General features: G+C 34.8%; 2 protein-coding genes across 2 annotated transcripts; both read left to right on the top strand.

The window, feature by feature from the left end:
- Window positions 1–1,003: 1,003 nt before the first annotated feature.
- LOC108771655 (fibrillin-1) lies at window positions 1,004–13,583 on the top strand. The gene is made up of 15 exons (XM_018536996.1): window positions 1,004–1,173; window positions 1,300–1,378; window positions 1,593–2,026; window positions 2,672–3,383; window positions 4,464–4,753; window positions 4,856–4,955; window positions 5,470–5,895; window positions 6,850–7,386; window positions 7,623–8,692; window positions 8,938–9,101; window positions 9,437–9,583; window positions 10,676–10,842; window positions 11,591–12,237; window positions 12,332–12,483; window positions 13,486–13,583. The coding sequence occupies exons 1-15, from the start codon at window positions 1,013–1,015 to the stop codon at window positions 13,581–13,583; spliced, it is 5,184 nt and encodes a 1,727-aa protein (XP_018392498.1). The 5' UTR covers window positions 1,004–1,012.
- Window positions 13,584–15,806: 2,223 nt separating this feature from the next.
- On the top strand, window positions 15,807–27,626 carry LOC108771656 (uncharacterized). Its single transcript, XM_018536997.1, has 7 exons — window positions 15,807–16,083; window positions 20,069–20,218; window positions 20,695–20,856; window positions 21,158–21,334; window positions 22,737–22,994; window positions 26,227–26,483; window positions 27,118–27,626. The coding sequence occupies exons 1-7, from the start codon at window positions 15,807–15,809 to the stop codon at window positions 27,334–27,336; spliced, it is 1,500 nt and encodes a 499-aa protein (XP_018392499.1). The 3' UTR covers window positions 27,337–27,626.
- The last annotated feature ends 305 nt before the right edge of the window (window positions 27,627–27,931 follow it).

Here is a 27,931-nt window from a genome sequence, read left to right on the forward strand (position 1 = left end):
GCACTGATTTTTTAAATTTTGTATTCGTTTCAAGGAAATGTTATTTACAGTCAGCATTAGCTTATCGTAATTGAATAAATAAATATTATGCATTTATCGCATTTAACATATTCTTGAGTGCCCGTCTTATTATCGTCCCGATTAGCTTATGTATTCATTCCCGAATGATATCAACCGGATTACATAAACAACATTGAACGCGCGATGCAAGAATTATAATAAACTGCGCACACACACAAAAGACATATTATATGGTTTGATGCAATACTTGCATCACAAGTCAGAACAATTTTATCATTATTTTGGCAATTTAAAAAACATTTTTCTCTCAATTAAAGTGTTTATATTCATTTCACAAGCCCTGTAATCTTCTTCTCAGACAATCTCATTTAGATAAAATGAGTGTATGTGTGAATAAATATATTCTCTAATTAATTTCCCACACATATTATTTTCCTACATTTTATGTGGTTATTTTCAGCGTGCGTAATTTAAAAATAACTTATAAAAATACTTTCATTTCGCTCTACTTTAATCTTATTAGAAAATGCTTATAAAAGAGAAATCTTGAAAATTTTTATAATTCACATGCCATGCAAAGAGTATCTTTTTATAACACAGTTAAACTAATTGTAAGATTTAATTGCAATACATTATTTTATCCCTTCGCATTACGCACACATGATCAATTTTATCCACCCGATTAACGCCATGCCTAATGAGTCAATTATGGCCCAGTTAATAGCGATGATCTAATCAGTAATTAGATAAGAGTAAAAGTGTGGAAAGAGAAACGGACACACGAACGCTTTGACCCCATTTGGTTTCTCTAATATATCGATATACGCATAGTCGATAACCGTTTCCGTGAACAGGGAATGTTGCGTAGTTTAATCAGAAATTTAACGAGAGAAGATGAAAACCGATGACCTTTGCAACATTCTTATCGCGAAGATGCCCACTCTCTGACCGAAAATAAGTTCAGTACTAAATTCGCAATCGTTCATGCAACATGCAAAGATTACTAATTTGCTTGATTGTCTTTACGTGCCTCAGTGTTGGCACCTGGGCGATTGACGGTGTCAAAGGTGGGCATCGGCCGCGTTATCCTACAAGCGGAAGTTACAGTAGCAGTAACTTTTCGCAAAATGGCCTTTGCCATAAAAGAGTGCCGTAAGTGATCAGTTTTTTCAATTCGAGACGAACGTCGTAATTCTGACGACGCGAACATTATTTTCTGCTTGCACTCTTTCGTACAAAAATTGCTTCAAAATAATATTTAGAATTCACGCCTTTCAGTTACAGCCATGTTTTAGCTTTAAACGCCAGCGGATCGCTTTACAATACTATTCCTCAACCATACGAAGGTGGCCATCCTGTAAGTAATCGTGTTTCTTCAAAATAAAAGACCTGTGAAAAAATTCTTAAATTTATTCTCTATAAACAAAGATATCTTGAGAGATAAAATTTCAGAATGCGATATTTTCTGTGCATTTCGATTAGGAATCTCTCTCTGAAAAAAACTCGAACGTAAACAATTTAAATAGCTTTGACCGCGTCAAAGGGATTATAAGACAAATTCTATTCGTCAGCCTGACGGTTGGATCACTATCTTGGACTGTTGCGACGGTTACGTGCGCAATGTGACGAGCGGCCTATGCGAACCGCAATGCGAACGCGGTTGTTTCGGTGGCCGCTGCACAGCCCCGAACGTATGCAGCTGCCCGTCGGGATGGCGTTCCGAGGATGGCGTTTGCATGCCCGTTTGCTCCTATCGATGCCAGGAGAATGCCTACTGCTTCTCGCCCGAGGTGTGCATGTGCAGACTGGGCTACGACGAGATCGACGGCCAATGCAAACCGATCTGTCCTGACGGATGCATGCAAGGCGAGTGCGTGGCACCGCGCGTCTGCAGCTGCAGGCAGGGATACGCTCTGAATGAACGCAAGGAGTGCGCGGCGACGTGCGAGGGCGGTTGCGTGCACGGCCTGTGCAGCGCACCAGGCGTGTGCACCTGCGACGAAGGGTAATCAAATACCGATATCTTGAATCTCTCCGATCTCCGCCGACTGCGCAATGTCTTTCTCATCGACATTTCGCGCGATAATTAAACTCTGATTTACGCACGTAATACATTACGTATAGTAAATAATCTATTCCTACAAAGCGGATTGTCTGCGATAACAGATATGAAATCAACGGTTGTAAACTCGTCAAATGTATATTGTACTTTAAAGGCAATTATACATCGTGCGTGAAATCGCTAGCATACAGATAAATCAGTCGTTTTGTAATTTTCGCGTAACACATCTACGTAGATAATGTTGCCGCTTGAAGTGCAGTCACGCGTTATAATGTAATAACTTTGTAGATTACTGGTTTTGCAGAATGAGTATTGAGTTGATCTTATGTATCTAAGTCAAGAGAAAGTCAAGATAACTTTATTTTGACGTTATGCAATCGAATAAAAACAATGATTTTTTTGTTACAAACATATTGACGTTGAGAATTAAAATAAAGTCATTTTTGTTGACTTTTGTGTCTCTTAGTGGGACATTTTACGGATGCTGTCCCTTAATAATAAATTCTTTAACAATTCAAAATTTTTTAACATTCTTCTTTGTTGACTGATCGATAAAGCGTATAAATCATATCGTAAATTGTTTTACAGATACACCAACGCTTACGGCGATACCGAGTCTTGCGTTCCGCATTGCCCGAACGGTTGTCCCAACGGCGAATGCGTCGCACCCAACTTTTGCAGATGCAGACCTGGATACACGCGAGACCGCCACAACGGTAGATGCGTACCGAGTACTACAAGTTCAGCACAGTGCGGATACGGATACACCGTCGATCCTGACACCCGCAGATGCATCCCCGTAACGACAACCCCGATATCGCAGCCCATCGGCGATTGCAGATATGGCTGCGGTCCGCATAGCGTGTGCGTCGGATATCGGTGCACCTGCGAACCTGGATTCACCGTCGACCCCGACACTGGCAGATGCATCGCTATGACGACACCCACGGTTAATGCGACGCAATGCCGATACGGTTGCGGGCCAAACGGCCGATGCGTTGGTCCAAACTCGTGCGTTTGCGATCCGGGATTCCGCATTGATCCCGATACCGGAAGGTGTATTCCATACGTAAGTACGAGCGCGGACATGTGCCAGTACCCGTGCTTGAACGGCCGCTGCACTGGACCGGATCAATGCACCTGCAATCATGGGTACAGGTACGACGACTACGATCGTACGCGTTCAAGATGCGTACCGGTGTGCGCGGGTGGATGTCCGAACGGTGTGTGCACCTTGCCAAACTTTTGCATATGCAATCCCGGATACCGGAAGGAAGGTGTCAAGGGTCGGCAGAGATGCGTCCCAGAATAAACAAATTGGCATACAAAACATGGTTAGATATTAAAAACAATGTGGTTTGATAAAACTAATAATTTCAGACTATAATTATGAAATTAACTCTGAATTTGTATAAATAAACTGATAATGTGAATTATACATAATTCTTATGTGTCTTTTATTTCGCGCGATATATCTAAATTAATAATTACGGCGACTTTATAAAAAATAATAATATGAAAATAAAATAAAATATTTTCATACATTTAAAAGCTTCTAAGATTGCGATAACTATGAATATCGTTGTATAATCAGAGAACATAATCTTCTCGAAGTAAATAAACAGAGTTAAATATGTAAAACTCCAATGACAAATGAATACGTTAATTGCAATAAATCATAAAAATTGATTATAAAGTCATGTATAAAAATAGAAGCGCTCTATAAATTTTACAATCTTATAAAAGAATATGTAAAAATGACATTATGACTAACTACAAATGTAATCGCGTGCAGTATATTTTAAACTAATGTTATTGCATTGTAAATAGGTTAATGCGGACTGCATCCTTGGCCTAATACGTCAACTTCACATAAGTTTCGCTCAAGAAAACGTACGTTCCCGTTTATGCACTGTTAAACACGCGGAATCGATTCGTTTACGCCATAAAACAATTATGCAGTTTCTCTCCAGAGCTCGACGCAATGCATATTTCTTAAAAACGATTCACAAGATATTCCGCAACTGTTAGTGTTATATATATACTATATATATGTACTTATATATATCTAATATATCTTTATTATTTCCACAATGAGATGCGAAGTACTTTGTACCCAACATGATTCACGGTTTATGAACTGGAAACGATAGTATAGCATTTTACTCAGAATTTTCGTCAACTTGTCTTTAATAAAATTTTAATTTTGTTTATTCGCATGTAATCTCTTTTGTACGTACAAATAAATTAATGATTGTAGCGCCAAATGTTGCAAAAGTTGTTGGCAATTTATGTAAAATAGAACTATTAAAATTAAAGAAGCTCACTTTGCTGATAAGCAGAGATTCACTTGGATTTAATTGTAGCTGCCTGACAACAGCTAACATCCTGTCGGATTCTGATAGCAGGCTACTCTCATAGCTCAAAGAGGAGAAGAAGCTTCAGTATAAGTTGCGACGTAATATACTTCGCCACACATTTTAACAATACGCTGATCGATTGTCCTCATTTGGATCTCTCTTCACATGTTGAAATATATTCGGCAATTATGAAACTTTTGTACGTAATATTTATTCTTGTCGTTTTACAAAATGAATTGATTACTAACGTGGAATTGCTTACTATAACTTCAAGTGATAATTCTGTGGGAAATTGTAGTAAACTTATTAGGTAAAATTTGCTATATTCTATGAATAAAAATAATGCTTAATGATATCGCAATGTATAATCGGTAAGTGAGCTAATAATGTTAGAATTATGCGCTGTTTACAGTTTTATGGAAACAGTTGAAGTTCCATACTTGGAAACGTATAAGGAAAAAACATGGGGTATATTTTTTAAAACCCGCGTTCGATGGAATTATAAAATTGAGGTAAGAATTTTTATGCCATAGAATTTCTATTCCAAGTAATATTCTCATTAAAATGATAGAATCAAAATTTAAAACGTATTAAATACATAAGTCTGGCGCACAGAATGATATTTATATTTATCGGAAAATAAAATAATTATTTCGCAACATAAGATATAATTTTTTTAGATAAATGATTAAAAAAAGAACGAATTAAATTATAGAAAAGTAAAAATAGTAATTACTGATATAATAATATATTACCTCCAATTAAATTTACAGCTTATATTTTGTATATTTAATATCAAAATTTTAAAACTATTATTAAATTTTTATTTAAAAGATATTATTTCAATTTTCAATAAGTGTCACTCTGCTAATCAAGTCATCTTTTATCAAATATATTCTGTGTGTGTATTTATATAATATTATTCTCCACAAAGACAGCGTTTTTTTTGTTTAGCACTCTACATACTTTTACGCATATAAATAAATATTACTATAATAATATTTAAAATCTTGTTTCTATTCTTAGTCTCGCAAATCATGGCGCTTAGAATACGAGTGTTGTGATGGATTTGAACGTAAATACTACTGGGACGTTTTAAATTCAAAATTGTATTCAAAATGTGAACCATTTTGTCGACCTCCTTGCGGAAATGGTACGTGCACGAAAACAAACGTGTGCCTCTGCAATGTTGGGTACTTTTTTGTGGACACTAAAACTTCAGAGTCTGACGTCGGCTGTGCTCCTATATGTTCTGTCTCTTGTATACATGGCAAATGTGTCTTACCTGACACTTGCATGTGCGATTCTGGATACAAACTGACAAACAGTAGTTACATTTGTGAACCTATTTGCCATTTATCGTGTCCTACAGGATCATATTGCTATAAACCTGACCAATGTCTCTGTCTGGATGGATATAAAAACATTTCCAGTGACGTTGAATTAACTAATGTAAGTAAACAATAGAAACAATTTGTTTGATTTATTAATTTAATTTAAATAATGCCTATAGCTGGATTTTAGATGCTTATATAATTCCGCTTGAAATAGACATTGTTTTTACATATGCCAATTATTGCGAAGAACATTATTAAGGCCTCGATAGTCTAAACACCTAAGACGGTCGCACGAAATGCTAGAGATCCGGGTTTAATTCTTGGCCGAAATAATTTTCACAATAAGAATTAATTATTTACAGATTTTAATACGTCATTCAACATTACGAACATTCTAAGATGTGCGTAAAGAGAGCACCGAATTATTAAATTACGAATCAATGTAACTCGTGATATTATTGCGGTAGTTTAGTAGAGTTTGCGTTTTAAGACCGAAAAATCATTTTAACACGCAGTTTTAAAGGATTAAACGTAGTATATAAATTCACACGGATCTTTCCGGTATATATAAATAATTCACGGGAGTATACAAGCACCTAAGATTAGCCACCAGTTAGACTCAGTTATAAACCGTTAAAGATCTATTGGTTGTGTTCTCACATGTACGGGGTCCTATGGGATTTAATATTATTTATTTAATTTAAATTCAACTTAGTTAATATAATATCAATCTGAACACGAAATAAAAGTTAAAAGATTAAATAAGTGTTAAGCATGTCATAAAAATAATGATTGTCACAATTAATTAGAAAGATATTAAGATCAAAGATAAGTTTTATATAAAGTGTCGAGTAAAGACCCGAAGAATGCTTAAGAGAAGATTCCTGGGATTCAAATTTAAAAATTATTATAACCTCAATATTTGGTATTGATAATTAGAATTTCCGTCTCAAAATAATCTCAGGAATCTCCTCTTAAGCGTTCGGATCTTTATAGGACATCTTATAAATAAAAAAAGAGTATACAAAAAATATTATATAATAAAGATTACACTTTCTCGTGTATTTAGATGTGCGAGCCTATTTGTGAAAGAGAGTGTGTTCATGGCAAGTGCACAGCCCCCAATGTCTGCACTTGCGATGATGGTTACGAGCTTGATATACCCGACTTATTTACCTGCAAGCCTAAGTGCGAGCGTGACTGTCTATATGGCGAATGCACTGCTCCCAATGTGTGTACCTGTAACGAGGGTTACTCATTGAACACCTCGAACGTTTGCGAACCAGTTTGCAGTGAAGCTTGCGTTATGGGGACTTGCGTAGCTCCTGAAAGTTGTAGCTGCTTCGCGGGCTACGGGCTGCTGGAGAATTCAAAGTATATCTGCGAACCAGTCTGTGAAAAGGCTTGCCTCAATGGACGATGCACTGCGCCTGGCGTATGCATGTGCAACGAAGGATTCCAATTAAGTGGCGACGAGACAGAAGAGCACATTTGTAAGCCTTACTGCGAAACTTCTTGCGAACCGTTCGGCGTGTGCACCGCGCCGAATGTTTGCTCCTGTTTTTCTGGATATCGCCTGGCTAATAAGACGGAAATCGAAAAAATCGTTAGTATTAAACTAGCAAGAGAGAGATGATATTAAATGTAAAACGTGACAGTAATCCAAGATCTATAATTATCGCTTGACTATAAATAAAATAGTTATTTATTTTAGCGACTTTAAATAATAATTATATCAAATCTGTATCTAAGCTAAATATTTCTAAAGTCTATTGTTGCTTCTGCTGTAAAGCAAGAAGCTTTATAAGCTTATTCTTTAGATTCACACGAATTGGTTTTCAGAATTTGCTACATTTTAGCGGTTCGGTTTGCGAGCCGATCTGCTTGATGGAATGCATAAATGGATTCTGCAGCGCTCCGTTTACGTGTAGTTGCATTTTCGGCTATCAGCCGATAAACAACTATCTCTGCCTACCTACATGTAGCCAGAGATGCGTCAACGGCTTCTGCGCCGCACCTGAGGCTTGCAAATGCGATTCGGGCTATCGTTTATCCAATTCCTGGTACGAATGCCAGCCGATCTGCGAGACTGATTGTATCAATGGATATTGCACTGCGCCAAACAAATGCATCTGCAACTCGGGCTACCAACCTACCGAAGGCAATCGTACGAGCCTCTGCGAGCCTATTTGCAATCCGAGTTGCAAGAACGGTATCTGCGTACAACCCGATGTATGCAGCTGCAATCCGGGCTATCGTTCGTCGATGAAATCTAAGGTAGTGTGCGACCCTATCTGTCATCCGGCTTGCGAGACAAACGGAATTTGCGAGGCGCCCGATCTCTGCGTCTGCAAGGATGGTTACCGCATGGTTTATTACGACGGGAAAAACGTTCCGTTTGGATGTGAGCCAATTTGTGGCGTCGAATGTGGCAACGGCACATGCACGGCGCCGGATCTCTGTACGTGTTTCGATGGTTATCGAAACGCGGAAATTGGCGGGTGCGAGCCCGTCTGCTCGACTTGCAGCAACGGCACATGCGTTGCGCCCGAGGTTTGCGAATGCAACGATGGATTCGTTCCTGCGAATCCGAATCTCGGATTCGGAGTAAAAAGCTCTCGATCTTCGGTTGCTCCCGAAAATAGAACGAGACCCGGAAGTAGATGCCTGCCGCATTGCGAGAATTGCGATAATGGCGAGTGTATGGCACCAGGAGAATGTCGTTGTTATGCTGGTTTCGTGAAAGTCGAAGGTACCTGCGTGCACGCGTGTCAGGATGGCTGCGGTACTCACGGCGAGTGCGTTGAGGAATACGGGACTTGTGAATGTTATTACGGATGGACTGGATTACAATGCAATCGCCCAACATTGTGTGTCTTAATCTTGAAGGATGGAGATAATAGAACTGAGCAGTGAGTGTACATAAAGTACCTTATAAATTTATCTTTTTCTCGTAGAACGGATAAAAATTATAATGGATAATATATTTAAGCATTTTATCATGTAACGAAATAATTTTATTTACGTTATTAACAAAAAAAAAAAAATGAGCGCAACGTTAAGATATTTTTATATTATCAGAAGAATTTGGTTTTATGATCATGTCTGAAATAAGTTGCTCACAAATAATTATCTGTTAATTATTAATTTCTTGCAGATTAAAAATTATAGAAGAAAAGAATACTACGATTGAACATATACTTAAATATAATCCAGCTTGTATCGAGTGCATTCATAAAATAAACAATGAAACTATGTGTTTTAAGATGTTTGGCAATAATACAGAGAATGAGGCGGAAATTGGTTGCTTAATGAATGAAGGTTTGTTATAAATAGATTTATATTTTAAACTTTAAAGTAAAAATTAATATATTTAAAATTTAATGCATTTTTACATTTAAAAAGCTAAAAAGTTTAAAACAAGTTTTTTAATCATATAAATTTGTTAAAAAACTAATAATATTAACTTAGAATTTCTTGTGTTTCGTTGAATAGATTTGTACTCGCAATACAGTTAATATTCTTTTACGTAATATAAATTATTTTTTTAAGACTATGCTTTAATTTTTTAATAAATTTGTACGAATCATAATAGTTCTAAAATATTATTCCTCAATAAACTGATAAGAATTTCTCTTATCATTTCTTTATACTAGAATGCCTCCCACTGAGCAATTTAAGTCAATATGAGAAAGGAGAAATGATCAAAGTAATAAGTGGAATTATAGGTGGAATATTACTTCTAACAGCAATAACCATATACGTGGTATCGCGAAAACGTCGAAGTAGTCAATTGGAGCTAGGTATTCATATTATATTAATTTTTATTGGACATATTATATCTAAAATCTGAAATAAAATGTGTATTAAATTTTTCTTCAATTATGCATGTTTATTTAATTCAGCGTTAATTGTAAAATGGTTTAAAAGATAAAGATAGATAAATATATAACAAAACATTTGATTAAAGAAAAGATCTTTTTAGAAAGCACTTAAGCAATTACCACTAATAGAAAATAAAGTTAGATTTATTCAAACTCTAATATATTAGAAATCTATATTTATATATTTTTAAATTTAGTTTTGTAAAAAATATTAGAGATATAAATATCAAAAAGCAAATAAAAAGTTTAATAAATTATTATTTTTATTGACAGGCAGTGTTCAGATAATTTGCAAGCACAATACGTCGACACAAGGACTAATTGAATCAAATTCTGATAGCCCTTAATATGAAAAGTATTTGTAAAATCTTAATATATAAGCTTCTTGTACTAATGATAATAATATTATTTTTATTAACTTAATTAATCAATTATAAATTAAGGTAAAATTACAAGATATGTACTCCTGATAAAATCGTTAATATGATAAATTACTATTAAATTTTTGTTAATTTTTTATTTTAGAAATTTCTTTTTAGAATATCCTATATCCTGTATGTACAAATAAAATAGAGGAATATATATACCTTCTATACGTTTGCCTCTATTTTCGAATAAAAATAATATTTTCTATACTAAAATAAATGCTTACGCTTCTAATAATCCTGTCTCGAGAGAATTTTCTTCAACACGAATGGTATCAATACTTTAAAACGAGCTTTACGCTACGAATACATATGCAAGCTTTGAATAACTTTCTGATAGTACATAACATCCTGCTTTTAAAGAATAACATGAAATGTGTTAATGCATATACACACATAAACCCTATTAAGATAAACGAGATGATATATAGGAAGGAAACATCGCAACGGTCAGTTTAAACATCACAGTGAATATCGATCTCATAGTAAGAGCTACAAATCATGGAGTTACTTTACGGCGTGATCATTATTTTGGCCGTTAAAATATGCTGCATTAACGGCTGCACTAATTGCCTTGATTGCATAGCCCCTAACTATTGCATCACATGCCTCTCCGGCTACGAACTGATCAACTTCTCATACGAATGCAAACCGAAGTGCGATAGTGGATACGTTTTTGACGAAACGAATCAAACGTGCAAGCCAAACTGCTCGATGCCTTGTGGACTACACGAAGAATGCGTAGCGCCCAATGTATGCAGGTGCTCCAAAGGATATCGCAGATTTATTAATTCATTTTCCTCAAAAGATAAGCTCGCAAGGATAGGTTTCATAACAATGGCAAGTATAACTGTACAATAAGATGTAAGTTTTATTTTATTTATTATTACCATAATTCTTGACACAATGTTTAAAATGAACTCATCACGCTTAAAGAAAGGTTTCAATCTTCACGAGAAAGCGATTTTTTTTCGAAATCATAATTCTTTATAAATATTTTTTTAATGTCAGTAAAAGATTATTTTAATTAAATTGTAGTTATTCGCAATGAACATATTTATCAAATTCTAATTAATTTCTAAATTATAATCATTAAAAGAAGTACTTGATAGGATTAATACGTTTCTATATATAACTCCAACTTTGAGACCACGCACAAGATTAAAAAAACGTTTATCATGTTTTACTTGAGATCTTTTAAAGGAGAGACAAAGAGTTCGAAGATTCCTTTTTAAAATAAAATCTTTTATAAATTTAGCTAGAATTTGCTTTGTTACCACGACTGAAATAGCCAGTATATATTCGATTTTTTCATCCTTGAGTAGCTACTGACATCAATAATATCCAATACGATGTAAAGATTGTACAGTAAAATTATATTGTATTTCATCATGTATTATTGATTCGAAGCAATTGTTAAATTTAAAAGAATCTATTACAATATTTTTGAATAATTCGTTAATCGCAACTAACTTATAAGAATTTATTTGGTCTAAACTAGAATGCCTGTAAACCAATTTGCGACTTCGAATGCATCAATGGTATGTGCACCGCACCAAACGTGTGCACTTGCAACAGGAATCACTATCCACTGTGGATCGAGCCTCATTCTCCTCTATATAACAGTTCGCTTAAACGCATTTGTCGTCCTCTTCTTGGATCTCGCTGCACCAAGTTCTCGTGCGGGGTTAACGAGATATGCCACGAATCCGGCATTTGTATCTGCAATGATGGTTACGTAAGGGGCACGGCCGGTGATTGCGTACCCTACTGCTACCCAGCGTGTTCCAACGGGACATGCACGGCGCCAAATCGTTGCGAATGCCACGACGGCTTTGCGTTGCAATACGGGATCATCTGCAACCCGATTTGCGAAAGGGGCTGCAAGAACGGCGACTGCATAGGCCCAAATAAATGCATTTGTCGTAATGATTTCGTACTGAACTTGAACCATCATTTGGGCCCCGAATGCATCCCCGAATGTATTCACCGTAACTGTAGCGAACGTGGCGACTGTGTCGTTGACCACATTGACGATATTGACATTACCTATAAATGCGCGTGTTACCGCGGATGGACTGGACAGGACTGCGAACAACCGACCATGTGCATGATGGTGATGCCTGACGATTACGAAGATCTCAACAGGTGAATACTATCGACTCGCCTGTTTCCCGTTTCTCACAAAAAGCTATTCGATACTTTGCTAGACGAGTTTTGTAATTTGCATATATCATTGCAGTATCACAATTCATAATGATAGTGCAAAAATCGATATACGATTCTTCGAGAACATGCCGTATTGTGAATGCGACAAATCTATTGACAACGAAACACTTTGCTATATGCAATATGAAGGCAATACGTTTTTTATCAGCTGCTTGTTTAATAAAGGTATTTACAGCTTAGAAAAACAATGACGTTTTCAGTTGTAATGGCAAACATTTTGTTAATTATCTATGAAAAATTTTAGCTAATGTCTTTTTAAATTTTGTTATTATTACATTGTTTTCAGAAGTGTGATAGAATTTCAATAATTTGAGAAAACATTATTTTTAAATAACTATTATATAATATAATTTCTTTTAAAGTAACTTTCATTTAATTATACAAATTATATAAATATTAATGTCGATATAACAACGAATGAAGGCGGAGTTGTGTGTATTGCATAAATAATTAACTCTTCTAAAAAATTAGTAAACATTATTCACAAAATATCAGAAAATTTTTTCCATAAAAAACAAATTAAACACTTCTAGTTTATTTTATAAAATTTTAAAAATATAGAACTAGCTTAAAAAAAGTTTAAACAGAAGCTTGTGTGTTTACAGGAAAGTATAAACTGATAAAAATAATATAAAATGTTAAAAATATGATTCTTTTATATAATATATAATTTTATCTATTATAAAAAAATATTTTAATCCATTAGCTTTATTTCTATTGTACTATCCTTTTATTTTTATTTATTTATTTATTGCAGATTTGCCTTGTTACATGACGTCTCATTATAATACTTCAATTACGGATGCCAAAATAATTTGGTCTTTCGTGACTGTCATTATAGTAGTAGCCATAGGTCTAACAGCGAAAGCATATTTTATATATCGCAAACGCCAAAAGGAGAAATTGGTTGCAATTTTCCAAAATTTATCACACATAACTTCAACAAGAGTATAACTAAAATGATTACGGACTACTTTTAGCTGTACGTATAAATTATCAGAAATGTCACTTTACGCGAGTGATAAATTCACAACATCCGCGATATCAAATCTCTTTTTAAGATGCTCTCCTCATTTTTATAAATATTAAAACAAAGAACTATAATTATTATTGTATTATATTTTATTAGACAATGAGATAACTATTTTGAAATGTTTATTCCAACAGGACCGTTGGTACATGTCTCTGTGCGAGAATCTTATGGCACCGAGATTTTGTTGCAACGAGATCTCACTCCAAAGGAGACAGTCAAGAATAAATTGTAATAGTTACATAATAATGATGATAGTACAATTGTAACAATAAAGTAGAGTTTTTTAATCAAGTCGTTAGTGAAAGAAAATCATTATACATAAAGTAATATCCGCATTATGATTCTAACATTATAAAATTTTAAATTGATAAAATAGTAAAAAGGAATAAAATAACTCAGATAGTGTATAGAACTTACGGAAATTTCAGATGCTCTCTATGTACAATTTTCCTTCTTCCAATTAAAATGATAAAGTCAATTACAGATGTAAAACAATTGTCACAAGAATAAAGGAAAATATGTTTTGTCGAAATGTCAAAACTTGTTTGTTATTAAGATGGTAAAAATCAAAACAAACAATCATATGTTTTGTCTAATTTTTCAATGTCTTTTTGTGCATTGATACCATTCTCCTGTTTTTTAATAGAAAGCATTTCTGAAATTGGTTTTTTATTGTAATGAGATTCAACATCCATTATCTGAACATTGTCCCAGTCAAAAGTATGATCATACTGAATGCAATGTTCCGACAAGACAGAATATTTTGAAGGATCTCCTCTTGTCTAAAATTAGACAAAACATATGATTGTTTGTTTTGATTTTTACCATCTTAATAACAAATAAGTTTTGACATTTCGACAACTAAAACATATTTTCCTTTATTCTTGTGACAACTGTTTTACATAGAACATCTGTAATTGACTTTTTATCATTTTAATTGGAATAAGGAAAATTGTACATAGAGCATCTGAAATTTTCGTAAGTTCTATACACTATCTGAGTTATTTTATTCTTTTTTACTATAATATTTTATCAATTTAAAATTTTATAATGTTAGAATCATGATGCGAATATTACTTTATGTGATGATTTTCTTTCACTAATGACTTGACTAAAAACATGACTATTAGACGGATTTCCATATATTTTATTTTTAATGTTATTTCTAATATTTATTATATGACTGAAGAGGACTTCTGTATGAGTCGAAGCGTTTCGTAATTTGATTAATGATATTATTTAATAAAGATTGTTTATCTTATATTTTCGTGCTTGTTTATAATACCGACATTACAATATCACATTTTTGTTTATAGAAAAACTGTTTCTCACACAATATAATTCATCTAACGCGAACGCTATTATAATTTACTGGGATAAATTCCATTGCAGTGAATCGTTAACATTATCATTGGTCCATGAATAGCTTCGTGTGAACAGGCAATGTAATGTCAAGACATGACGTAATTGAAACTGTTTAACACTGCTCGACAATAACGAACATTCTCTAAATATTTTCGGCGTATATGGCCGCAACATATCGGTCACCTCCTTTAGACTGTAATTACTGCCCTAGTTGTAGCCTTGCCACCAGTAGATGTCCGTCAACGATAATGCAGCGAAACTTTATTCCGCGATAAGACTCAACTCCAACCAAAGGCTGGAGGCGTGCTGGTCTCTCGTTGCCTTTATCCCTTCTCCCGAATGCGAATCGATTACGGCGATCCACGCCGTAACTTAACACTCGGTAAACCGACACGCTCACTCGTGGCGCCGAATGAATTTGTAAAGGGATTTCTCGATGCGCATCAATTCTCTAAACGATGCGAGAGACAGTAGTCTCTTAGCGCAAGGAAGAGAAAGATGAAAACTAATGGCATCGGCTGACCGATAAACTAATGAACATACATGCATCCGCCACCCCTGCACTCTCTCCGGAGAGAGAGGTCCACGGCGACTAACCCCGTGTTCTCGATCGACGTGATGTGGACCGACGGCGAAGCGGGGCGCCGCGACGCCCGTCGCGTCGGAGTAGCGGCCGCGCGCAGCTGCAGCCGTGTCGCTCTTGCCCCGCGAGGACCGTTCAGTGAACGAGGCGGAGCGGTTTCGAGCGGTGCCCGAAACGGTCGGTGTGTCACTTCGTGGTATTCGTCGTGCAGTGTAGTTATCAAGTTTCGCCATCGAGCGGTACGCTCGCGTACGCTCGTGCGAGCGCACAGCGGACTCGCAGTGGTAATAACGTTTATTACGCCACCACGTAGGAAGATACGGACGCACGTAGACGAACGCACGACGAACGCGACGTAAGGCGCTTCTCCCTGGGGCATCGACGGCGCGAAGGTGCGCCGGGGAGGTCGGGAGGGCGGGAGGGAGGGAGGGGAGAGCAGGCGACGGGGAAGGATGTCGATGCGCCGTCGGTGGTCGGTTTCGGGGGTTGATCCGCGCCGCGGGGGCGATGAGCGCGCTTCCCTCCGCCCTGAGACTGACCTGCTGCTGCTGCTGCTGCTGCTGGCTCCTGCTAGCCTGCCTCGTCGTCTTCCTGATACCTGCACCCTGCACCAGCGACACGCCGCAGCAAATAATAAGCCCGGCTCAAAAGCAATCGGTAGGTGATGATGACGCGGCGGTGTACGAGTCGAGCTACCTCGACGACGACGCCGAGGTCTACGAGGAAGAGCAGATAGCCACCGACAATGGCGACCTCGACGAAGACTGGTTCGCAAATTTTACGGGTGAGAGGTTTTAGGAGCGCGATTCGCGCATATCAACTGAATAATATAGCAATCGATAGCAGGAGAATAACTGTTTGACGGAAATTATTCCGGCGATGATATTGAACTTAAATTAAAATTCGATAATGGCAATTTTTTATACATGATTTGCTACACATGGTAGAAATTGTTTCGAGTATATCTCTATCGAAACGCGTCGATCAGAATTTCTATCAAAACCGATGAGTGATGTATGAGTATTAAAATTTGTAAATCGAAAAAAGTCACCGATATATTACAGAATCGGACGTTTTAAAAAAGGAAGCTAAAATTCATAAGATTCGATAATAGCATTGTGATGCTAGTTCGTTACCTAGGCGATGTAGGTGAGAACAAAATCAAATTTAAACATCAAACATCGTTTAAACTTGTTGAAATATAACTTTCTTAATGAATAAATTTATCATCTTTTCTAAAATTTAAAAAAACTAATTTCTATATATAATTATCAGTAAAAAATTAAATAATATCAAGAAATATGATAAATATAGAAAAGAAATATAAAAATTAAGGAAACATGACAAAATAATGCTAAGTTTCTGAAGAGTTAATTATGCTAATCCAATTGTGCGAAAGAATTACTTTACGAGTCAAGAATTGTTTGAGAAAATGAAATAACAATTAGGCGAAAATTAAATAATGCAAAGAAAGATACGCTATAAAAATAAACGAGCAGAGTAATAGATAAAGTTATTATAATTACGCTTGAGTTTATTCAATAATTAACATTCATTTAACGTAATTTATAATCAAAACATGTTCGTCCTAGACACAACAATGCTCTATTTTCACGCAAGACAATAGATCGACGAAGATGGTGTATCTCAAACTTCTCTCTGTATGCACCTGTTCCACATTATACGAACACTTAACTCTGGAATGTTCATCCATTAAAGCATATAGGTATATCTTCATTTTCTAATGTATGTATCTTCGAAAGTGATTAAATTAATTCGTCAAATATTTAAACACAATTTTCAAGATAAAGTTATGAAACCTATCTAATCTAGCTGATTAAAAAAAATACGATCTGTCATTTTTAGTAAACCTTATTAAATATGGTTTTTCTTTTAAAAAATAATTGTTTAAATTACTCGAAATTATGATAAAAAATTTTTTTAATTGCAACAATTTTAAATCAACTACAATAATTATTAAAATATTCCATTCAACTTTAAAAAATTATACTAATTAATGTTTTAATGAAATGTTTTATTTAAACATTTATACTTTTGTTAAATGCCATTTGTATTATGCACATTTTTTTATTTCAATAAAGACCAATTTTTATTTCGTTTATCTCGCTTTGATCTTCTTATACTTATCTCTTTCCGATTTTATATTATAAACACCTAACGCGCTATTCTTACGTTCTATCTAAAGGATATGAAAAGTGCCTCCAGCGATTCGTCTTAACGCCGCACGCGTCGAGTTAACTGAAAAGGAAACATGTTCTTCTTGATTTTCGCGCCAGGAACGCCACCGGTATTGATTTTAATGGATGCTGCAAGCTCCGTTCCCTAGTCTCGCGTGTGTTAGTTGAACTGCACGTTGTGCCTACATTCTTTTTAAAAGTAGAGCTCATCACGGGAAGGGATAGTGCATTTCTCGGCGTACAATTTTGTTGCTCTTTCATCTATATTTTCAACTAGAAAGATGCAATCGAATGAAAAGATGCAAACGGATTAATGGAAAGGACAAAACTTAGTCGCAATAGTTATAGTTGTACGTAATACAAAAGTTGATAAATGACAAAACGAGAGAAGAGCATCAATTTTTTCAAATTTACTAAAGTCTTCACCGGCAACATAGAATTTTTTAAAATAACATCGATATTTTGATTATGAATTTCGGTATATATAAATTAAAATCTTTAAAAATAAAAAATACAATCCAACTTCTGTGATGATAAAAACTTATGTTAAAGCTTTGACAAATATACCAAAATTTTTCAGATTTTTATATAACCCAGAACAAATAAAAAATCCCAATTTCTCGAAGGCTCACGGAAGAATTAAAATTTCATGTTGTTAATAAAGAGTTAATTTCCAATTAAAAGATATAAGCTGCTCGAGAAGTATATAAATGATTACACGCGAATAATTAAAGTTAGCAAGCGCGATATAAGTGTGCTCATTAAAATATCTTTTCACTTAATTTGACATGCTTTTTGGAACTTTGTACCTATTTGATTAATGTAATCTAAGATAATGTTAATGGCTGAAACGCATAATTTCTTAATTATACTTAGTGTATATAACTGCACGTGCTAATCCATCAGACGTTATTAAAACTTTCCGTTAAACTCTCCGTAAATCACGCGAATCTAAATTTTCGCTTGATGAGAGAGCTTGATAAAACACACGCGACGTAGCAGTAACGCGTACGCGTGCAATGAACTTTAATCAGTGTGAATTTAAATGCGACCTGCTAAAGAAAATCCAGTCGAGGCCGCGTGCATTTTCAACTGTAAAACTGAAGGAGTACGCGACCATCGCAAAACGACACACAAACTGTATTGCACGGACGCTATTATCCGCAAGACAATGAGGTCTGTAATATTGAAATCTCTGCATTTGCATACGCGTCCATAGCGCCGCTAAATGACACGAAGCGCATTTATCACGCACGACTGTCGTTGTCATTAAATAAGCAATTTATGTGTTGATCCGAATAACATAGCCCGCGCAAAAGCGCGCTGTAAGCCTTCACAAATAAAGATATCTATATATATTTAAAATTGCAAATAAGAATATATATATATATATATTTATTATAAAAGACTTAAGAAGAAACTTTGCAATATTTGTAATAAAAAATCAATCCTTTATTTTTGTAGTTAATCTATAATTAAAATAAAAATAGTTTTGTAGCTTCAAAAATAAATTAAATATATTATACAAGTAAATTGTGCATATGAATCTCCGCGATTATTAGTAGTATTAAGCGACGATATAATTCGCAAACAATCGAAATACTAATACGAGTACCAACGAAGTTAACTGCAAACGTTTTGACTTTAGATTTGAATTCTCTTTAGTGCGAAAGTTAAGTACAAACTACAATAGTAATCCAAACTCGAAACGTTTGCAGTTAACTTCGTTGATAAATATTATATATTCTGATTGTTTGCGAATTATATCTCATCACCTTATAAATATATCATTGACGTACTAATAACCGACAAGATTTGTATAAGCAACTTTTATATAATAAACATAACCATTATAAATAATGAGAAAATTTATTTATCTTATTTAAATGCATATGAAGAATATATCAGTTTGCGTTTTAGGGAATTTCGATTAGGAAATTTACGCACAATACAGTTCGGAAGCGTGTCAAAGGCACCAAAGAGAGTCAGCAATTGTAGCCTGGCTCACTGCTGCAAAATCGACAAAGGATACTGTTACAATAGTCTGGCAGTGAACTCATAACAAATAAATTGGCGCGCTACCAATTAGATATATCTAAAGTTCAATAACAATTGAATTAATAAATCGCGCAACTTGGAATCATTTACGTTGTTCACATTCTAATCATATTATTGCAATAAAACTATCGAATTGCAGTGTAATAGAAAACTATACAGACTGTATTAGTCCTTTTTATCTTGATGGGCATCAGCAGGGAAATATTAAAATATTTCCAGATTGAAGAAAGCAATTCAATTAGTTATAAACACATAAAGGTAACTTATTTATCACTTTTTTCTACGAAGCACATTTTATGTCGCAACGCTCTAAAAATATATAAAACAATATTGTAGAAAAAAATAAGCCGTAATAATTTCAAACTGTATTCAGTCAAGAAAAACTAACACAAATGTAAATTTTCGGTTTCATAATTATTCTTTTTATCGCGGGTATCAAGAGTTCTTTGTGTGTCGAAAAACATTTAATGATATTTAAAGTGAAAATTTAAATATTCATGTGACTCTTTGCAGAAAAAGGACGGTACTTGGGCTCGCCTTGCGATGTCGTATCCTCGTGCAATTCCGAGCTACAGCACGTGTTCTGTGATTCAATCACTGGCCTCTGCGAGTGCGAAAAGTTCTACCCCGTTCGTCTCGGGCCTACCAAGGGATGTGCCAAACGTATGTAAAAGCTAGCAACTAGTTACCCTCACGTCTAACAAGTAGGTCGTTCCGATATCATAACTTCCATGGTAACGGTCGGTGAAAATAAATGTTCGCGCGCTCCTGATGGCCTGAATGAAGTCCGGCGGCATGAAAAGACTTTGTGCACTCGTTTATTTTACACAAAACGCAAAGCGCGAGAGAACCATAAATGAATTTCTAAAACTATGATATGCAAGTTAAACGTTTGTCTGATTTTATATCAAAAACGTCAGATTAAAAAATGACAAATCAATAGACATCATGGGAAACGTTACAAGCTACAATACAAAGACATAAAACTTTGAGTTAAACGGAGTTTTGTGTTGACAGTTTGAGGAAAGAGTCGAACCCATATCAGATATTTAAGTAGATAGAACTTTGGTTAAATTCCTATTGAATAAAAGATACGTTTCCTCAATAAGTAAGTTCGAGCTATCGATTCTTACTTTCAGCCAAAAAGCTCGGAGAGCAGTGCTTTTATCGTGCGACATGCACCTTTGCGGATCAACATTCGACGTGCACGCAGGTTCAGCACAATGCAGTATGCGATTGTGAGGAGGGATATCACAGGGTTGCTCTGTCTAGGCCTAACAAGAAGGTTTTCTGCGCGGAGGGTATACTATTTATCTTTGACATTTCTCACATCGATCACATCGATCACACCTATTCTAGACTCTTGTAATCCAATTGCGACATCTTTGTAATTAAAAATTCCGTCGACTTAATAATTTTTATTATCTATTTTAGCGTATAAATCAGTTTACATTTATATCAGTCTAACGTTGTATACATTCGGCCTATTAATGCAAGCATTGAAATAAATTTCGCGATTGGAGTGAAGCGATAATTTTGATATCTCTCTCGATCCGTATCGTGCCGTGTCCTTCTTTAATTCGTCGTAATCTGACCTGATAGATCTGGTGCTGATAACTACGGACATTCCTACCCTACTCTTCATAGCATCGGGGATAGCCATCTTTACGGCGATGATATGCTTCGTACTCAAATTATTCAGCAGGGCGAGGTATTCAAGGCCGCGGCATTTCGCCAATGCCAATCATGCGCCACCCATGCTGTTTTCCAGTGATACGGGTAAATAACGACCAATTAATTCCGGTATTCTATGAAGTCTACTAGATCAGAAAATTTGTAGTTATTGCAATCACGACAAACACGTCAGCTCTGGACTGTAAAGTTAATCGCAAGTATTAATCCGTTCCTACAAATTTTCAGTGACACGGATAAATAACGGCTAATTGATTCCGATATTCTATAAACGGGAAGGTTCAGTAGGTCAGAGAATTTATATAATTATCGCAATTACCAAAAAAATTAATCGCAAATATAAGTAATAATTGCTAGGACTTACTTTTATTGAATTGTTTGTTAAAATTGATAACATGTGCCTTATAATATCTCACTTTTTTAAAATAAAAAATATTAAAGCTCAGAGTATTTATGTTATAACTAATATTACAGTGGTCGTAGTGCTTGTACAATAACAAACAGACCATTTTCACAAACGTGTACTATCGTAATCTTACGTAATGTGTTTCAATCTTCTCTTCCGAGTTAAAAACATTTATTCTGGCTATAAAAAACTGAGATTGTAGTTCATAAGCAAACTCAGAATATAGAGCCTTTCCCTTAAATTCAAAATTCACAATATCTTTATATTAAAAAATAACACATAATTTATGATTGTACAGAAGGAAATTTGCTATTTCGTACAAAATATGAGCAAATCACTCACGATTTTCATAAATCATTTGCATCCTCGTATGAAACATACACAGAAATTCGACAATAATAATTCTCCTTCGTGGAGAACCTACTTTCGCTTCTGCGAAATCAATAGAAGATATCTATATATCGATACGATGCATAGTATATTCCAGAGAGAAGTATCTATTCTCGTCTCACTTCGTTACTTATGACGTCATACATCAAACTATACTTAAAAGATGCAGCAAAAGAACAAAGTTTTAAGGATAATTCAAAAAATGTAAAATCTTGCATCTTTTCGAGCAGGAAAAATTAAATATGTCCTCCTACTAAAAAATAATATAATAAAAAGAGAAATTTTTGTTCGTACTCATGGTTTTCTTTTTAATAATTTCAAAATATCTCATAAAACAAACATCGCGATGGAACGAGCACTTATCTCACTTTATTTTTGTTTTGAACAAAAATGGTATCAATTTTGTTCTGGTTACATAACCGTTTCTTTTATATCGAAAAATATTGAATCGCGCCAAGCAATATATTGCAGTATCGGTGCACGTAACGTATATCTGACGTAGTAAACAGATAGAAACAGAAATATCTCGTTTAAAAAGTCGGACGATTGGCTCACCGAGATATCTCGTCCAAAAGGTCAAACAAAACGTCCATCACAAACGTGAAAAAAAGCCATGATCCAAAGCGCCGTCCATTACACGAACAGCTCGTATCTTTTTATGCGGAAATAACTCCCCGAAAATAAATTTCACAGGCATACCACTGGCATTACACGGACGTCCGTCGTCGCGATCGAGCCAGCGAAGCGACAGCGCCGGACCTCTTAGCTGCGCGTTCACCAGGAGGCCCAGCAGCGGCGGTAGCCGCGGACCCCTGGTACCGGCGTCCAAAGCAGGTGCGGCACGGGCCGCCGCTATCTTGCTTATATCGTGTCACCTGCAGACTACCAACGACGGCAACAAGCATCGACGTACCCTTAGTGACGTAGCCGAGGGAACGACTGACGGCCCTGGTAGACGATCTCGTCTCTCTCTCTCTCTCTCTCTCTCGTGTCTCTCTCTCTCTCTCTCTCTCTCTCTCTCTCTCTCTCTCTCTCTCTCTATTGCTCTTTGGATGCCTCACATCCTGTCGTAATCCTTTTTTGGAGGTTTACGTCTTTTACTTATCGATCTATGGAGGAAAAATTCTGCGATTTTTGTTAGCTCAAAACTATATACACATAAATATCTTCATCGAAAATGAACAAAATTTAAATTTGAAGAAAAGCTTTTAAAGCTTGAAATTTCTACTCTTAAAAGGTTTTTATAATTTTTTAGTTTATATAAATTTTTGATAATTTTTACATATACAGAAAACTATAAGTTGAACAAGGGGAAATTTTTCTTCTCACTTTATGGATCTGTTATGTACCAAAACAGATTTGTGTTTAGAAAATGTCCCTACAATTTTTTGTTCCCGAGTTATTCGTGAGTTAAGTAAAGGAACATTTTGATTTTAATTGCTCATAATTCCATTAAAAACGTACCGCAACTAAAAAATCAAATTCTTTAAGCTAAAACTTTGCTCTACCCCCCGAATGATACAATCGTTAATTTTTTAAATATACAATATATAATTCTGAGCTAATAAAATACTACAAAATTTTTCCTCCAGCCCAATTAGATAATCAATTAGATATAAAATTCAGTTTGCGTTTATATATACTCGATTCATATGTGAACGACATGACACAAAGAATAACATGCCTGCCTTCATCGGGCAACATTGTTATCGGTATCATTATCACTGTGTTCATTCATACAAGTATAATCATCTGGCAGTGACAGATTTATGTGTTCCTATCATTGCTGTGTGTAACTCTGTCTTTTCTAATTCTGTCTTTCTTCTCCCCTTTCCCCCCCTCTCTCTCTCTCGCTTTCTCTTTCTATCCTTCTCTATTTATCTTTCTCACTTCCTCTATGTTCATCAGCTCGCTTCTTGTACTGACAACGGTGGTGTAATTGCGAAAGGAAGGTTATTTATGATGACAATTAATGATGACAGTAGCAACGAATGCAACGATGCTTCATGCCGAATCATATCATTGTCGCTGTTGCTATTACATAGTCATGGTAACTAGCTGTTGTCGATGGTTGTTTTATTGTTAGACGTCCATGTTTCATTCGAAATCCCGGCTCTTGGTAATCTCGTCCATCCATAACGAGTTTTACTCAATGGTTGAAAATGTTATAGTTCCACAATTTCCACAAATTTACAGTTTTGGATATAATTAGTTAATTATCCTTGTTAACTGCAGTTAGTTGTCCTTACATCACATGTAACACAATTTACTGTTCATGCATTCCTTTAGTTGTTAGTACATACACGCTGATGTTAGGACAACTAAATATAGTTAACAAGAATCGTATTAATATATAATATACAGGATGTTTCCTCTAACTTGATCATTTAAAATATCTCCATTGTTTTTGATGATACGATAAAAAATGCCACAAGAGATCTTGTTAAATTCGAAGAGGCACATATGATAAGTAAAAAATTTTTCTCTAAATAATATTTTTTGCTCATCATAATATATATGTCTCTTCGAATCAAATAAAATCTCTTGTGGTATTTTCTCATTAAACAACGGAGATATTGTAAATGATCAAGTTAGAGGAAACACCCTGCATATCAGTACGATTTAAATATATATAACATTTTTATTAAAACTCAGAGATTAAAATAATTCCTTGGCTGCCAACGTCGTAGATAAAATAATTAATAAAGTAAGTTTTCGTAAATATGTATAAAATATTAAAAAAAAAAATCGTGTAGGCAATAGGTCCATATTTACAAAAAAAAGAAATATGAAATTGTGAATAAAATGCATCACAAGTGTGTTACGAGATAGCAAGATAGCAGCGGCCGATTTCGTTGCTCGTTTACAAGTGATTCGTTTCTATGGTAAGACGTAGAGAGACACGAAATCTTTACGCACTAGCTAGCTCGCTGCACATTTACACATAAATATACAATTACTTCAACAATAATTAGAGACCAGTTTCACGGTGGATTTAGTCCACGAGAAGCTGAAAAGTATTTTATAAAATTAACAATAATAGAAGAACAAATATTCAATCAGTCGATAGACATTTTTAATATTTTCTCACCGGAAAACTGAGTCTCTATACACCAAAATAATATATACAATATTTTGTATAATTTGTAGCTCGCTTTGGCAATATATTTCTCAAAAACTTGCTTTTTAAACATATGTATATATCATCCCTCGAAATCGATATTTTTCTTCATGCATTTGTTTGCTCACAAATCTTTTGAACTAAGAGTGAGCAAACGAAAATTCCAACTGAGCATTCGTGAGCAAACAATGAGCAAACGAATGCATGAAGAAAAAAATCGATTTTTTAATATTGGGGGGCCAACTTCACACGGGTATACATGTCACATGCTTACAAGCTATTTCAGTTCACTATCACACACAATTAAACTTACATATTTTTTTAAATTTTAGTAAAATCTAATACCACATACATACAAAATGCAAAGTATTTTTATAAAATTTCTTTTTATTATTTCATAAGTTACTCCAATGCTATTTTTCAATTAGGCATGTTTAAGGCTGTATAAATACGGTTTAACTTCCTTGAATTTAATTTCAACATGCACGAGTTATCATTTTACAGAATATATTACACACAGAATTAGGTATATTATACAAAGGATTATGTTGTAAAATATACTATTACAGCACATTTTGTAGACTAGCGTTTTTAAATAAGATAATTAGCATGTATTTAAATTCTTCAAAAAAATATCAAGAATATACGTTCGTATTTTTAATAATTAATTTACTTTTATTGCTGCATCTCTACTGTTACTGTTTATTTTCTTAATAATGTACTGTTATTTTTACTCCCGTTCCCGTATGCTCATTCACGTTTCCGTTTATTCAATTTATAGCACGGCATTTCTTCGTAAGTTTCCATTCTCACCGCTTCATCGAATATTTATCGCGTTGAAGGTATCGCAAGAATATATATTACAGTTTCGCACTTATTGTTAGAAATTACAGTCTTAGCTCAGATTAGAGATTATCTAGTATATATATATATATTTATATATAATATATAGAATCTTTTTTACTTCCTTTTTCAATATTATATTATATTTCTCATAGCATAGAAAGTAGAACTGTTCGAGAATACACTGATATCCCTACGACGTGGTCTTTTTTCGCGTAGGTTCCCGCCGTCCTAGCTTAGCGTCGATTCATAGTTCGACGTCCTCATCCCGTAGCTACAGCGCACGTCGACTCGAGAAAGAGAGGAACGACAAGGAGCAACGCCAGGCGCTTCAGGAACTTCGGCTAGCTAAGCAACGAGAGCATGTGCAGCAACAACAGCAACAGGTGGTACCGACGCCTAGTCCTAGGACTCCCCATTCCACAGACGAATTGCTGCCTTCGGTCGAAGAAGGGAAGGAAGTTTTTTACAACGACGTAAGTCATTTCCGACCGATATTGCGATTCGACATCTATCGTTGTTTATCATCATCATTAGTGGTAATTTAACGTTGAGAAATTATTACGAAACTCAAATTCCGATAACCATAGCAGCACTATATTGTTTGCCATTAAATTTTTGATTTAAAATATATTATAGGCATTATTTCTTACTTATTGTGTGTTCCTATTATATGGTCCTAACAAATCGTTTATTATTATTAAAATATATTATTACAATCTCTTACAGAAATTTAATACTGGCTAATTTATTATTAAAAGAAGGTAATTATTTATTTGAAGAATTAAAAAAAAGCATCAAACAACAAATTTTTAATTTTATACTTATAAAGTATAATTAGTAAGTGATTAATTATTGCCTTTCAATATTAAATTGGTCAATTTTCTACTATAATATTTGAGATCCTACGACCATCTACGACTTCTGTGTATAGATGAGTCTTTAAAATTCCGTAAAGGATTTATCATTACGTACAAAATATCCTTTGAAACCTGAAAAGTATGTTGCATTAAATGTAGGTACTTAATAATTAATGTAAAGCAGACTGAAAAATTAAACTATGATTGTCGTACATTGAGTTTTTAGACAAAGAAAAAATTACATTTACAGCAGGTACCGACGACATCAGATGACGTATCAGACACCATTGAAACGACGACTATGACGATGATGACGACGACGGCGACTTTAACAACGGCGATAACTACTTCCAACGTAAACACAACCCAAACGGACGAGATCAGCGAGATCGCGCCTATGACAACGCCAGCAACCATTTTCGGCACGAGAGTTGCACCACGGGCTTCCGATGACATTTTTCAAGTGTAGTCTTCGTCAAGTATAACGATGTCGCATGACGAAGTCAATGGACTCTCAATTTATTAACGACCTTTTTATTGTATTTGCAAGAATCAACGGTATCAAGATGGAAACGCGTACGTAAAAGACGTGGAAACACTTGCGATAAAATATAAAACTCTATATCAATAGAGATAAATGCACAAATACCGCGAATAAGTTAAATCTGTATTTTGCCCACGTTAAAAAGTCAGCTTATGACAAATGACATAAAAATGCCATTTACAAAAATATCTTTCTTATAGCAATTATACAAAGAATCGCGATTTGTAATTTTATAACTCATTCTCTCTCTCTCTCTCTCTCTCTCTCTCTCTCTCTCTCTCTCTATTAAATTTTTAATTCATTTTGAAAAATTTAAGTGCAAATTAGAAATTATATATTTACTTCTTTAATTTAAAATACTACTATTTCCAAGCTCATCCACAGCACAAATCTTGAAAGGATGTTCTAAAGATGTCCACTGGATATTTACATTCTAAGGACATTCCCAAGACGTCCTTTGGAAGTGCTGTGTAAACAAATTCAGAATAACATGTTAATATATATTTGATCCAAATTAATC

The sequence above is a fragment of the Cyphomyrmex costatus genome, unplaced genomic scaffold (assembly GCF_001594065.2).
Source record: "Cyphomyrmex costatus isolate MS0001 unplaced genomic scaffold, Ccosl1.0 scaffold164, whole genome shotgun sequence".
NCBI lineage: Eukaryota > Metazoa > Arthropoda > Insecta > Hymenoptera > Formicidae > Cyphomyrmex > Cyphomyrmex costatus.

Bases quoted from the DNA above. Each gene is read 5' to 3' on its own strand.
- LOC108771655 (XM_018536996.1), top strand. From the start codon at position 1,013: ATGCAAAGATTACTAATTTGCTTGATTGTCTTTACGTGCCTCAGTGTT. The intron at 3,384-4,463 runs GTCCCAGAATAA...GCCTGACAACAG, and splicing joins TCAAGGGTCGGCAGAGATGC to CTAACATCCTGTCGGATTCT. The intron at 9,102-9,436 runs GTTTGTTATAAA...TCTTTATACTAG, and splicing joins TGGTTGCTTAATGAATGAAG to AATGCCTCCCACTGAGCAAT.
- LOC108771656 (XM_018536997.1), top strand. From the start codon at position 15,807: ATGAGCGCGCTTCCCTCCGCCCTGAGACTGACCTGCTGCTGCTGCTGC. The intron at 16,084-20,068 runs GTGAGAGGTTTT...GACTCTTTGCAG, and splicing joins CTGGTTCGCAAATTTTACGG to AAAAAGGACGGTACTTGGGC. The intron at 20,857-21,157 runs GTATACTATTTA...CTGACCTGATAG, and splicing joins GAAGGTTTTCTGCGCGGAGG to ATCTGGTGCTGATAACTACG.